This window comes from Helianthus annuus, chromosome 3 (genome assembly GCF_002127325.2).
Source record: "Helianthus annuus cultivar XRQ/B chromosome 3, HanXRQr2.0-SUNRISE, whole genome shotgun sequence".
In the NCBI taxonomy this organism is placed as follows: Eukaryota; Viridiplantae; Streptophyta; class Magnoliopsida; order Asterales; family Asteraceae; genus Helianthus; species Helianthus annuus.
The window spans coordinates 158,450,690-158,464,042 of record NC_035435.2 but is presented as its reverse complement, the minus strand read 5'-3'; the positions used below and the strand labels follow the sequence as shown (position 1 = coordinate 158,464,042).

General features: G+C 36.7%; 2 protein-coding genes across 2 annotated transcripts; both read left to right on the top strand.

Moving 5' to 3' along the window:
• The first annotated feature begins 8,823 nt into the window (after nt 1–8,823).
• On the top strand, nt 8,824–10,282 carry LOC110932437 (protein FAR1-RELATED SEQUENCE 5-like). The gene is made up of 4 exons (XM_022175771.1): nt 8,824–8,846; nt 8,929–9,435; nt 9,682–9,940; nt 10,142–10,282. Exons 1-4 carry the CDS (start codon nt 8,824–8,826, stop codon nt 10,280–10,282), a joined length of 930 nt encoding a protein of 309 aa, XP_022031463.1.
• Nucleotides 10,283–10,342: 60 nt separating this feature from the next.
• Nucleotides 10,343–10,862, top strand: LOC110932436 (protein FAR1-RELATED SEQUENCE 5-like). Its single transcript, XM_022175770.1, has 2 exons — nt 10,343–10,712; nt 10,831–10,862. Exons 1-2 carry the CDS (start codon nt 10,343–10,345, stop codon nt 10,860–10,862), a joined length of 402 nt encoding a protein of 133 aa, XP_022031462.1.
• The last annotated feature ends 2,491 nt before the right edge of the window (nt 10,863–13,353 follow it).

Below are 13,353 nucleotides of genomic sequence, written 5' to 3'. Positions count from 1 at the left end.
TGCACTTAGTCTTTTTGGAAAATACGTCAGTTTACACTGGTAAATACAATTTAACTGACTCATTTTGAAAACGTTTAAAATTGATTTAAATGCACGTGGCATAAAACTTTTTATAACTTGGGATAATTATTTGCTTAATAATCTTGTAAAAGAATTACATGTTCATTCTGCGTTCAGTAGCCCGGGTTCGTTCCGGGTTAAGGATTAATAGACATTAACCCCGTACCGACGATATACGTATTAACACGTAGTGTCGACTACACCCGAGGCTAGGCGTGGCCATTCTTAAGCAAGATATCCGGGACATGGCATTAAGCCCCAAAGGCGTTAACAACAACGCTTTTCAAACGGTTCATTGACTGACATAACCAAGACCGGTTATGGTCATTTCACCAACAAGCGGTATTTTATATACCGGTACCCAAGCCCGTAATAGGGAAAATAAGTAATACGTATTTACCTGAGCAAGTATAAACCAAATATTAACGAGTGCAGTAGCTTTAACTGGCTCCTAGATCTGGAAATAAGGTTTTAATAACCTATTAGAATCCTAACGGGTCTTAAGCTTAGACCGGTTAGTTTTATATAAAGATTACGTTTTAAACGCACAATAAGGCGAAGACCGTTTTAGAATGTGGTTTTGACCATCAAGCTTGCACACTTGTTTTATATGGGTAACATAATCACATTCTGAATTTTGAGACTGAAAAGATATGGTTTGACCCGTTTCGGCTAAAATGGCCAAACTAGTCACTTAAGCCGATCCGAACGCGTAAAAAGCGTAACGAGTAACCATAAGAGTCAAATACAAGTTTCTGAAGTCAATATGCTCAAAATATGTTGTGATATCAGAATGATACCTTCCATTATGCCCCAAATGATTTTAAACCAAAACTATGCCTCATAAGGGTGTTTTGGTCATTTTATAAGGTGAAAAAGGGTTAAAATAATAACCTGAGTTACAGGTCTGATTAAATTAGTAAATATACTTAATTTACTAAGTTATAACAGTAGGGTATCAAATTTATGTGAAATTTATTATCTTTAACCTTACTATGCACCGTAGGGGCATTTTGGTAATTTCACATGTGCCTAAAAGGTCAATTCTGGAATTCTGAGTTCAAAACATTTGCCTACTATTTAAAATATAAAAATTTACTAAACATATCAGTAGGTATCAACCTTTGTGCTTAATAAAGTTCTTGTGCACACTTATGTGTTAAAAATGCCTAAAAAGGCGATTTGGAGCCATTTCCGGGTTTTCTGTAAAAAGCTGATATTTTTAATATTCCAGAAGGCTCAAAATAGTTTATTTATCATAACAAATTAGTAGCAATTGGTTTGAGGTCAAAAGGATTTGTAAAACTCAATTTATGGCTAAAAAGGGCAAAACCGGCATAAACCGAATTAATCTTAGAACACTAAGTTATGCTCAGCCTAAAAATAAATAAAAATTTTCAAAAATCCCAAAATATTATCTTATAACAGTAGGTATAAAGTTTGGTATAAAAATTTGGGTTTTGATGGGCTATACATAATTTACGCTAATTAATTATCAAAGAAGCCCTTAATTACGCTATTGAGCATAACTCTTAATCTAGACCTCAAACTGACTTCAAATTTTGGGTGCAAGTTTATAAATCAGTAGCTAAGGTGCTTACCCTTTTACATTTTCAAAAATCCCGTTTTAAGGTCAAATGGGCATAATGGTCAACATATAGGCGATTAACGGAAACATGCATGTGAATAGGATATCTAATGAACCAAGTTGTATAATCTCAGAGAGTTATACTAACATGTAAATAGGTTCAAAAGAAGCTCTAAGGCAATCCTAATCTTGGCTTAAACGGGCCAGAACTGAAAGTCAAAGCAGAAGTCAAACTTTGCGACTTTCGGTTCCAAACCGAGCCTAAACTGAAAATTGTCGAGTTGAACATGTTGGAACATGTTCTTACATTAATTACCAAGTTATTTTAATGATTAAACAGGTTGCATGGATCCTACATTGCTAATTATGTATTAATTCGCAATTAACCTTTCTGTTGACTTTTTATAACAAGCTTTGACTCGACAATTAACATAGTTAGAGTGGGAAACTGGAAATACCCTTTTAAGGGTTTGTTACCCATATAATTACCTACTTAAAGGTACTTTTAATTCGTGATTTGACAGAGCACATTTTAATTAATCACGAAGTCAAATCTTAATTACGACGGTTTGACTTTTAGCTAATTAACTAAGCTAAAACGAATTAGGAAGGGTTAAGGGCACTTACTAGAGTCCTAATTATGCTTAGGGACCACTAAGAGGCTTGCTTGCTGTCCAGAGAGCTCCAGGAAAAGAGTTGTGAACTTCTTGGAAGTGGGTGTTCAAATGGTTACAACATGAGGCCTTTATATAGCCTCTTTGATCTTACAAGATGATGCCACAAGACCCTATGCATGCTCCCTGATCATCACAACTGTCCCTAGTGCATGAAAAACAATTTGCACAACCCCTGGTATCATTTCATAGGCCACAAAGTCGGTTAAACAGGCTGGACAGACACCCGCAGGTGTTTTCTGTCGCTGGCACCCTGACGCGGCCCGCCTGAGGATATAGGGAATTCTAACGCGGGCCGCCTGACCTGTCTGATCAGGCAACAAATTTTCAAAGTTTGCACTTTTGGTCCCTGGTCCTTTGTAACGTGGTTTTGAGCTTCTAAATTGCCATTTCAGCCTCCAAGCTTGATTTTTAAGGGCCTTGGGACATTACTAACTTGGTTAAGTCCTTGACTAACCTTGTAACCACTCATAAGGCCATAGAATTCAATGTTGACGCTTTTAACCCCTCGAACACGAATTTGATCATAACTTTCTCATACGATAACTAAACTTTATGAAATTTTAACCACATATTCTAGTGAGTATATTTTATCATTACAAAGCTTCGGGTCTGCCAAAAGGTCACTCAGAGGTATACTTTGCACATGTTGACACTTTTAGCCCATGTAGTTTGTAATTTCTCACTTTCCTTTATGTTTCGCTTCGTATGATCCATGATTTATTCGTTGGAAGGTATAAACATTATGTAGGGCTATTTTAGAATATATTTATCCATTGTTGACACTTTGGACCCTTATATTCACATAGTTTCCCTGTTTGTCAACTTTAGTCCCTCCAAAGTATTCTTTCTCACGTTCAGAGCTTATGACACGTGTTTATACTTTATTGGACACAAATTTTCAAGGTGTTACAAATCTCCTCGACAACAAGTCGAATTTTTGCATCAATCTGATTTCCAGGCCACGCGCCTGTAGCCAAAGCACCTCGAGCGACTTGCACCTTCGAAGATGCAAGGATTGACAGTGCAACCTCAGTGGTTGATAGAGAAGGAAGATAACAGACCAAAACTTTTGTTTTGGATAACCTCAGTTCTGCTCGCCAAAAGAAAGGGCGAATAACTTCCAAATGACCAGGAACCGAACGGGCTAACATACAAGAGTCGGTGGCTTTTGCTGAGGACTAATGAACTTCTTACACAACGGACTATGATGATCCAACTACTACTACACGACTGATCGACGATCGAACATCGTCAGCAGAGAAATTCAGGGAATATACCAGGATGAAATTGTGGGACAATGATTGTGCTTAGACATAAACAAAATGCTGCTTCCTACACAATGTATAAGTCAGATCCACACGTGGTGTGGAATCCGGAGGAACTAGAGGCCTTACAATCTAGGAACCATATCTGTCAACTCAATCAAACGTCACCAACTTGACAAACTTGTTATTTCGTACTTAAAATTGCTTCCGTTGAAGTCTTCACTCTTACTTCTAACAAGTAGATATTGCATTTCTACTCCCCTCAAAGTAGTTGCATCACGTTGATTTCCTTCGCTGAGAGCGAACACATGTTTGTTTCGAATACTTGGTCGTTTCTTCAATATAGCAAACACACATTGCTCCATTTTCTTGGAAACTTATTTGCCACACATGCACCTTTTGCTACGCATGCGGTTCCATTTCGAATAAACGTTTCATTAAAGCTCCGACACTACGTTGCTAAATCTAAACACTGGTTTGTGATTCGAATGATCTACATTCTTGTCATTGTTGACTCTTTTGTTATCAAGTCAACACATGTTCTTCAAACCGTTTTCTTTCAAGTTACATGTTTACTACCCTACCAAGATTCCCTTGTTGATACATACGTTTATTGTCGAGTTATGTTGAAACCAAGTTCAATTGCTTAAACTTATCCAGTTCACAGGTTTAACTTGAAACGCTATGTGATGTATTGGAAGCATCATATCCAATTATTTTTGCAGAGATTCTTTCACTTCGAGTCGTAGTAGATTTAGTTGGTCTACGACTCCACTAAAACGTTTTATTTATTTCGATACCTTGCGGTGATATTTTCACAAAATTGAAGCTTGCGCAAATTTGATTACGCACCTCATACCCGGATTTAATTGTTTATTGACTCACTCTAAATCCGCTTGCTTACCACGATTAAAGCGGTCTCAACACAATTGTGTGTTAAGAGAATGGTACATATATTCATTCCATAAGCACAATGTACCTCCTAACGATTCCTTCGTTGTCAAACAAATGCCTTGCGATGCTTATTACATTTCATCTTCAATTGGAAACAGTGGTTCTTTGATATTCCGTATTTAATTGGAAACTCTGTAACATGGCATAAGTCAAATCTTCAGATTGTTTCGGTACACCTTCATCTGATCTCAAACACGGTGAATTTGTTCAATCACCACTATTATGAAATTATGTCAATGCGACACCTGGTGGTGTCATTACAAACTTGTAGCTTGTGCTAATCATGGACAACCGTTCCACGCAAAATACATAAACTTTTGTTGACTTGTCATTTACATATTCCTGATGCAACTACAAATCAAAGCAAGAATACACCAGATTCGTTTGTATTCATTCGGTGTATTCTCGCCGATCAAAATATTCAACGCACTGAACCTTGCCACTCGGCAACTTGGGAGTTGACAGATCACTTTTACCATTTCATTGGAGTTGAAAATTTCCAAATTTATATAGAGGGTGCTATGTTTCGTGAAAACTCGACGGGATACTGCAACCGGACATTGAGGATCTTATTAGTTGAAACTCCTCTCTTGTGGACCCCCCTGCTAGCTGGAATGCATTAGGCTATACGTAAAGTGCGTTTTGTACTTCTAACATCAACTGCTAAGAGCACCCACCTTCTTAACCCTAGGGTGCGGATTGTTAAATATTCTTGGAACCACCAAGTGTGAGTAAGCTATGATGCGGTTTGATGACTATCTACCTCGATGTTATACTTGCGTGACGTGACCAAAAGGAGTTAAGGTAGTACAAATTTCGAGGACGAAATTTCTTTAACGGTGGAGAATGTGACAACCCTCACTAAACCAGGTATCCGTACGACATAATTAATAATAATTTACTGCTTAATTATTGTGCTTACCTGAAATTGTGGACAAACTGCCACTTGATTACTGATACTTGTACATACCTGCATCATACTCTGATTACTGTCACTACATTATTTACATGCAAAACCTTAGTGACAAACATGATGCACAAAAGCACAATAGCATTATGAACGGATAACCTATTGAACGTGCTGTCATAACCAGCACCAGGCAGATACTGCCTCTAAGGCCTGTATGAGCCCGAGATAGTTAACCACACTAATAGTGAGTGTGAAGATACAAGGGTTGTAGAACTGCGTCTCTAGGAATAAGTTACAATGACAGGATGTGCCTAAAACGTACTCTAAGTACAAAATTCAGCACTTTAATTAACAATTCAGCTTTTAGCTAACTAATAAAGTGCCAAAACATGAGAAAAATATTACTAGACACTTTCCAAAGTATCGGGAATAAGTTGTGTCACTAAAATTATTATTAACGACACTTTAAAGCTTTGTTAAGCGCTTTAACGGATTACTATCCAACCGAACAACCGGACTTTACCCGGGACATGAAATATTGCCATTTACATTGTTTGTCTTTTTCTGAGCCAGTTAGGGTCCCTGAACACCCTAATACCCACTGTAATGCACTACACACTAGTAACGGGGTTAATCCCTAAACTAACTTAACCTAACTATTATCTAATGTTTAGTTGGAAATGAACCGAGATCCCCCCCCCCATTAACCAAACCGTCCCCAAGAGGGGGGACACCCTTTGTACCCTTATGATTATTTTAATCTCCTATGTCTAATATCTAAGAAGCATAGAAACCCTTGGATAATGGTGGTGATAATTGTTTATAAGAACAAAGCTAAACCTATCATCTTTCACTTAACAATTCAACACAAAACTCCCTCTCTCTCTCTAAAGAAGCTACGGCCAAACACCCACACTTTCAACCATCCATCTTTCGATTTCCTTCAAGCCATTCCAAGATCATTCAAGTGTTAAGGATCACCTACAAGGAGGCTTGGTGCATTCGGAACTCAAAGGACCTCTTCTCGTTGCTTTTATCCACCCATTTTGCGACTAGAATCTTCCCTAGCCTCGAGCTAGTAGTAAGTTGCTTAAAACACTCTCTCGATCTATTTTAAAGTGGTTAAAACGATATGTAACGGTTAAAACTCGAAAACATACAAGTTGATGCATAAAAGTCTACTAAAAACACTAAAAGTGATGGTTAAAAGCTTGTTTGATGTGTAAATCTTGTAGTATTTGATTTGTGTAGTTATTTGGACCCGATCTATGTTGTGGTAGCTCGGATCATCGTTTAACCCGGGTTGGTCATTTTCATGGATCATGACATAAAGTTGTTTTGGATGAAACGAGGGTTAAAGGATGAAACTCTACCACACACGAAGCATGAACTTGTGTAAAAGCGATTTTGCTTGTGAAATAGTCTTTAAAACTAGTAGATCTACGGATCTACAAGCGGTATTTTCAAAGACCCAAGTATCAAAGAAATCATGTTTTCTAAAGACGGATCTTACACTAACAAGAATGATTTTTAGAAAACACGAGTGTGTAAACACTTGTGTAGACGGAATTTCCCTAAAAACGAGGTTTTTACGAAATCGGATTGCTTTATATAAAGATCCACTAAAAGTAAGGGGATTTACTTCATATTTTTTGTTAAACCACAAGTTCATGTAATTTATGCAATTTACATATTTATTTACTAGTTGGATGCTTTGAATATTGTTTTGAATGAATAAGGAAATTGTTGGGTTGATTTATAAAAGAAAATGATACGCTTAAAAGCGTGGCCACCTCCAGTTACAGAGGAAACTCTGGCGAAATTTTTCCAAAAACCTAACACTTAGAAATATTTTCACTACAAGTGTTAGAAATACTTTTCGACTTGTTTTCAAATTATAGATTTCGCCACGACTTTATTTACAAAATATCGGAGGTGGGATTTTCACAAAATTAAACGTGATAAATATGTATTTAGTAAATATATTTTTCACAACGTTACTTGTCATTATTTGTGAAGATACATAAATATTATTTTTAGGGTAAAAATAATACTATCGGATGTTAACGAATCCAAAATAATACGAACGCCTCTATGATAAATATATAGGTTACACCGGTAATTATTATTACCACACGATCATTAAAACGTAACTTACGCATTCTAAAGAAAATATTTATGAACGCGTATTTTTGTTAAAGTATTATTTTGGGAAAATCATATGTGTTAAAATATAATATTTTTGAGAAAAATAATTATATTTTAGAATTAGAAATAAAATATATTTTAAGTGAGACTTAATAATATATTTCGAACACACATGTATTAAATCCCCCATCCTTGGGAAGGAAAATGATTACCTAGTATATACAGAATGTAAACACGAAATAGTTGTCTAACTATTTCCAAAAACTTTAAACCATAAAGCTAAGGCACGGCCGTCCGTCTAATAGAGTTAGTACGTGTAGGTCGTCGCATAGCTGCTTGAGCAGGAGATATACTTGGTAGAGACGCACCACTGTGAGTTCATGTCCCCCTTTTCTCTTAACTGTTTTCAGTTTACTAAACTGTGGGGGTGAAATACATGTTACTATAATTACAAGTACTTTATACATGGTATGGTTAGCGTAAGGAAGTTTACTACTTAGATCATGTGAGTGGGTAGGAGCAACATGAGGTCATTAATCCTCATGGTAGGACCGAGGGACATGAGCGGTAGATCTATCTGGGTGTAGCGAGCCCAACCCATGAGCCCGCCTAATGGACCAGGTGGTGACCTTGTGCCCAACGCATAAATCCGCTAGGTTTGAGTCTCCCTACTTGCACTTCACACATATCAATGGCCTTGCAAACCATTGGTGATCTCTTTTTCCTTATTTGCTACATACCAGGATTTTTATACTTACAAAGGTTTTACATACTCACTACACATGAACTCGCTCAACTTTATGTTGACTTTTCAAACTACATGTATTTCAGGAAACTAACGGATCTGGCACGGTATGCACATATTTTCAAGCTGCGTTTGAATAAAGAAGTCATCCAGGGTTTAGAAGGTGTAACCTCTTCCTGGACGGGTTGCATATCCCTAAACCTAGTATTGTTTTAAAGTCTTTTGATAAGTTTTTATAAAACTCATTTAAATCAAGTCAAGATTTGTAACTTATTTTGTGAATGTTGAAAATGGGATTTTCTGAACCATTATGATTGGATGAATATCACATGTTTTTATCATATAGCATTGTTATGATTGTTGCTATGGTATTAAGAAGTCACACCAATTAACCCACGCTTCCGCAAAGCCAGGGTGTGACACACAGCTAGGAAGGGTACTCAATACGAGCCTCGAAAGGGTGTAATACATAATAAATGGTTCGTATGCTCAAAAGAGGGTACTAAACCCTTAAAGGCGATTGACTCGACTCAGGAAGCTGGTAGTTCTAATGTTAACTCGAAGTCTAAGATTACTCGCAGGGTTCCTTCTATAAGGACCGGATGTGAAGCGTGCATTCGGGTTAAGTTAATAACCCCGGATAATCTTTACGTGGTTTATTACTTCGAGGAGTCGCATAATCACTCATTTGTTGCTAAAGATGACAGGTACTTGCTTCCTGAAAACAGATCTATGAATTACGTACAGGAAGAAGCCGTGAATGCTTTGAGTGCCATAAACGTTGGTCCAGTTAGAGCGTTTAACATTATGAGGACTCTTTATGGAGGTTTTGATAAGGTAGGCGCAACTAAAGTTGACTTCAAAAACTTCAAGAGAGACTTAAATAGGTATATAGCTGAGTACGATGCTGACATGGTTATCAAACGCCTAAGAAGGAAGAAAGAATTTATGCCCAATTTCTCTATGGAATACCTTACAACTGCCGAGGGCGTTTTACGTGCGTTGTTCTGGGCCGATGGTGATACAAAGAGAAATTTTAATATTTTTGGGGATGTTGTGTCGTTCGATGCTACTTATCGTCGTAACAAGTTCGTATCCTTCCTTTATTTCTAGATACATTACATCCATAATAGATCTATATCATAGTGTTTTATCAGCATGATAATGTTTTTATAGTGTTGTGGTATATGCATGAAAAGACTCGTAACTTTTATCTCATACTAATAGTGTTTTAATATCAAATATTTAAAAATGTATGTTGTTTTATGTTTTTAAACTTGTATGGATTTTACAATATCAAATCAGTAATCACTCCCGTATTTTTTTTTGTGTAGGTACAATATGATGTTTATACCTTTTACCGGCGTTGACAATCACTATCGTAATGTTACCTTGGGTGCTGCGATTATAGGGGATGAAACTGCCGAAACATATAGCTGGTTGCTTAACGCATTTCGGCAGGCGTTTGGGCGCGCACCATCTGTGATTGTAACTGATCAAGACCCAGCGATGAGGAAAGCTATTCAAGATACTTGGCCTGAAAGTAGGCACAGGCTTTGCATGTGGCATATAATGGAGAAACTTACTACCAAAGTTTATTAAATACCAAAATTATGGTTTACGACGTTATTTGTTTTAATGGAATTGTTTTTTTTGTTTTTTTGTACTTTTTTATAAATGAATATGTCTGTTTTTGTTTATTGATGTTGTTTTACTTTTATATAATGTTTTATCAGGTTTTATCATGTATTTTTGTATATTTAATTTTTTGAGTGTTGACTCGTTGTTATTTAGGTTGGCGCCAACCTATGCAATAGCACTGATTTTAAGAAGAGGTTGTGTGATATTGTTTGGACCAATGCCTTACTGCCAGAACAGTTTGAAAATGAATGGGGTGTTATATTGGCTGATTTTGATTTGCTGAATCATGAATGATTAGAGTCAATTTATCAGATTAGGGATACATGGATCCCTGCGTACTATCGTGATCAACACATGTCTGGGCTGATGCGTACCTCATCACGTTCGGAGAGTGAGAACCATTTCTTTGGGCAGTTTTGCAACCCGAATTGTACGCTTGTTGAATTCTTGGGGCATTTTGATTCTGTAATTGAAGCCCAAAGACACGAGCACAGGAAGAATGATCACGATACTAGGCACACGAACCCCCAAATATTTGCAAAAGAGTTTGTCTTAGAGCAACAGGCGACAAACATATACACACGGACAATTTTCTTTGATGCGCAACTTGAAATTCAGACAGCCATTCACAAGTGTGCTGTTGGAAAATGGGAGGATAGAGAGGATAACTTTGTGAACTTCTCTGTGAAGGACTTTTTCTCAAACGTGTACTACATTTTTTTAGGTAATCATAGGATGTAACAGTTGTTTGTTTATAATTTTTCTTTGTTCATGGTGTTTTATCTTATAGTTTTGATTGAGTATATATTTTTGTTCTCATTTTTTTTGTTTTTATGTATTAGGTTATGATGCGGCAGCTAGACATGACCGTTAGTTGCTCATGCAATAGATATGAACAGTTTGGGCTTTTGTGTGCGCACATTTTTTGCGTTTTGCGGCTTCTTGATATCAGGCAGTTCCCTGAAAGGTACATAATGCGACGGTGGACCAGGGAAGCTGTTCCTAATAGTGCGCCAGGAGCGATATTAGGGATTTGTGAAACTGATGATCGGTACCAGCAAGTTAATGGTGTTGTAAGGGAGATAACAAGGTCAGCCGAGTCTCTTATTAACAGGTTGGTTCATAACATTGATGCGTTGTGCGCTTTTAGGGACCATGTTGTCCAGTATCAATCGACCGCTGATCAGGCAGTCGTAAACGCTCCCCCTAGGAGTCATCGCGATAGGTTTGCTGAAATAACTGGATACACGTAAGAAACACCTGTAACTGTTCGTATGCCGAAAACCGTTAGATTTAAAGGTATGGGCAAACCTTCCAGAATGAAGAGTAATCGTGAAATTGCCCTTATTCAATCTGCGAAGAAAAAAAAGGGTCGCGAATGTGGCAATTGCAAACGTCGGGGGCATAATAGACGTACCTGCTCGTACCCGGCAAGGGAAAATGCCGACGACTTCTCAGAAAGTGATGAAGCGGATCTTGAAGGAGACGACGAAGAGGAGCTAGAAGATGTGGCGGGTGAAGGAAACGACGAAGAGGAGCTAGAAGATGAAGAGCAAGAGTAGTTGATTACTAAATTATGCAAACTTTAAGTTTTTTTTCTATTTTTTTAATGACGTTTAATTTTTTTGTTGGATTCCTTGTGTTTGACGTCGTTTTTTCTTAAATTCGTTTGTCATATTTTTTAAATATAATGTTTTATAATTGATTTGTAGTGTTATATTATAGGTTCTATTTCGCATAACATGAATCAAATGTGTCCATGCTGGTAAACTGTATTAAATGCAGTAATAGGGACCTGGAGTAAGGTGTTATTGTCATATACAGTTAGTTTAAAGTCTGACATTTACTTATAGTGTTTTGTCTATAATTATAGTGTTATATGTTTTTTGAATTTGTGCGTTTGTCAATATGAACAGAAATTGTAATTTTTTATTTAATTGACATAAATGAATTCTTTTTTTTATAATATAGTGTTTTATATTTAAATGTAGTGTTATATTATAGTTTAATCTATGAAAACAATAATCATGTGAATCAAACACTTAATTGCTGTCACATTATAAATGCAGTGTTTTATAATGAAATATAGTGTTATATTAATGAAAATAGACCACTACCATCACTTTTTACAGTATGTTCCGTTTTTACCAGACAAAATGAAACCAGTCTAATATCTAAATTATAACGTGTATCAAAACATTTCAGAACCAGGCCACTAGGCTAATATCTAAAATAAGACATGTATCAAAACATTATCAGTTGTAACGAAACTATGTGCTATTCTTCGTTCAATCGTAACTCGATCCTGTTCTTTGCAGTTTTAGCATTTTCCAGTCTTTCATGTTGACTCTTATTTGCGTACTCATGTACTTCTTTCTCCATTTTAGACCGCAGTGAGTTTACGCCACTTAACAAGATTTTTGATAAGTACTTTATTCGCAAGTCACATAGTTCTATCGATTGGTCTTTCAACACCTCCCCCGTGATGTCTCGCTCTGGCGATAGCCCGCAGTTCCATTCGCGCACACTTGTCCCTAGTGAACAGAAATACAAATCAAATTAGCGTACATGCCAGTTTCAACTTTAATAATAAAACTATAATTACAATAACACCTTTAAAAGTCTCCATATGACGCATGACGAATATTCCACAATCTGTTCCGTTATACAATGTTTGCCACGGGAACTTCAGACTAACCGGTGATGTTGATCGCAGTTTTTTAGCGATAGCAGGCGAGTGGTTTTTGACATACGAGCAGAATGCATTGACCTGTAAATTTTATGACGTCAAATGGGGTATTTTAAAAGTTATACATATTGTATGTCAACTAATATTTTTAATGGTAGTGTTCTTACAACTTTTTCTACGTAGCCGCTGTATCGTATGTTGATAGGGACATCACCCTCGATATTGTCGATCACCAATATTTGTGATTGTGCTAGATTGAAGAACACTAGAATGTAGTGTGTATTATACAGCACCGGCACGAATACCATTTGGAAGTTTCTGATGTCCATGCTATCTGCTTGGCCTAATATTGTTTCCATCCTGCTACAGAACATCGAGTTTCTGTATTCATCGGTCCCTACAAAATCGCCTGCCACCTGTTTCATAATAAATAACAGATTTAAGTTTATATAAGCTACTTTGTCCCTTTGTTATTTCGACGATATTCAAAAAACTGGTTTATAAGCTGGGGGGTGTAGTGTTATAAGCTGTTTTATATTTATAAAGGCATAATATTTAGTTTCATAGGACACATGATGTTTGATTGCAGCATATAGTGTTATAAGTACTTTTTTTAATTTAAGTTTAGTATTGTGGTGTTATAAACTGGTCTACATTATCAACTGGTCTACATTAT

Coding starts and splice junctions, on each gene's coding strand:
- LOC110932437 (XM_022175771.1), top strand. CDS start 8,824: ATGGTTCGTATGCTCAAAAGAGG. Junction 8,847..8,928: donor GTTCGTATGCTCAAAAGAGG/GTACTAAACCCT, acceptor GATTACTCGCAG/GGTTCCTTCTATAAGGACCG. Junction 9,941..10,141: donor TGGAGAAACTTACTACCAAA/GTTTATTAAATA, acceptor GTTGTTATTTAG/GTTGGCGCCAACCTATGCAA.
- LOC110932436 (XM_022175770.1), top strand. CDS start 10,343: ATGTCTGGGCTGATGCGTACCTCATCACGTTCGGAGAGTGAGAACCAT. Junction 10,713..10,830: donor CGTGTACTACATTTTTTTAG/GTAATCATAGGA, acceptor TTTATGTATTAG/GTTATGATGCGGCAGCTAGA.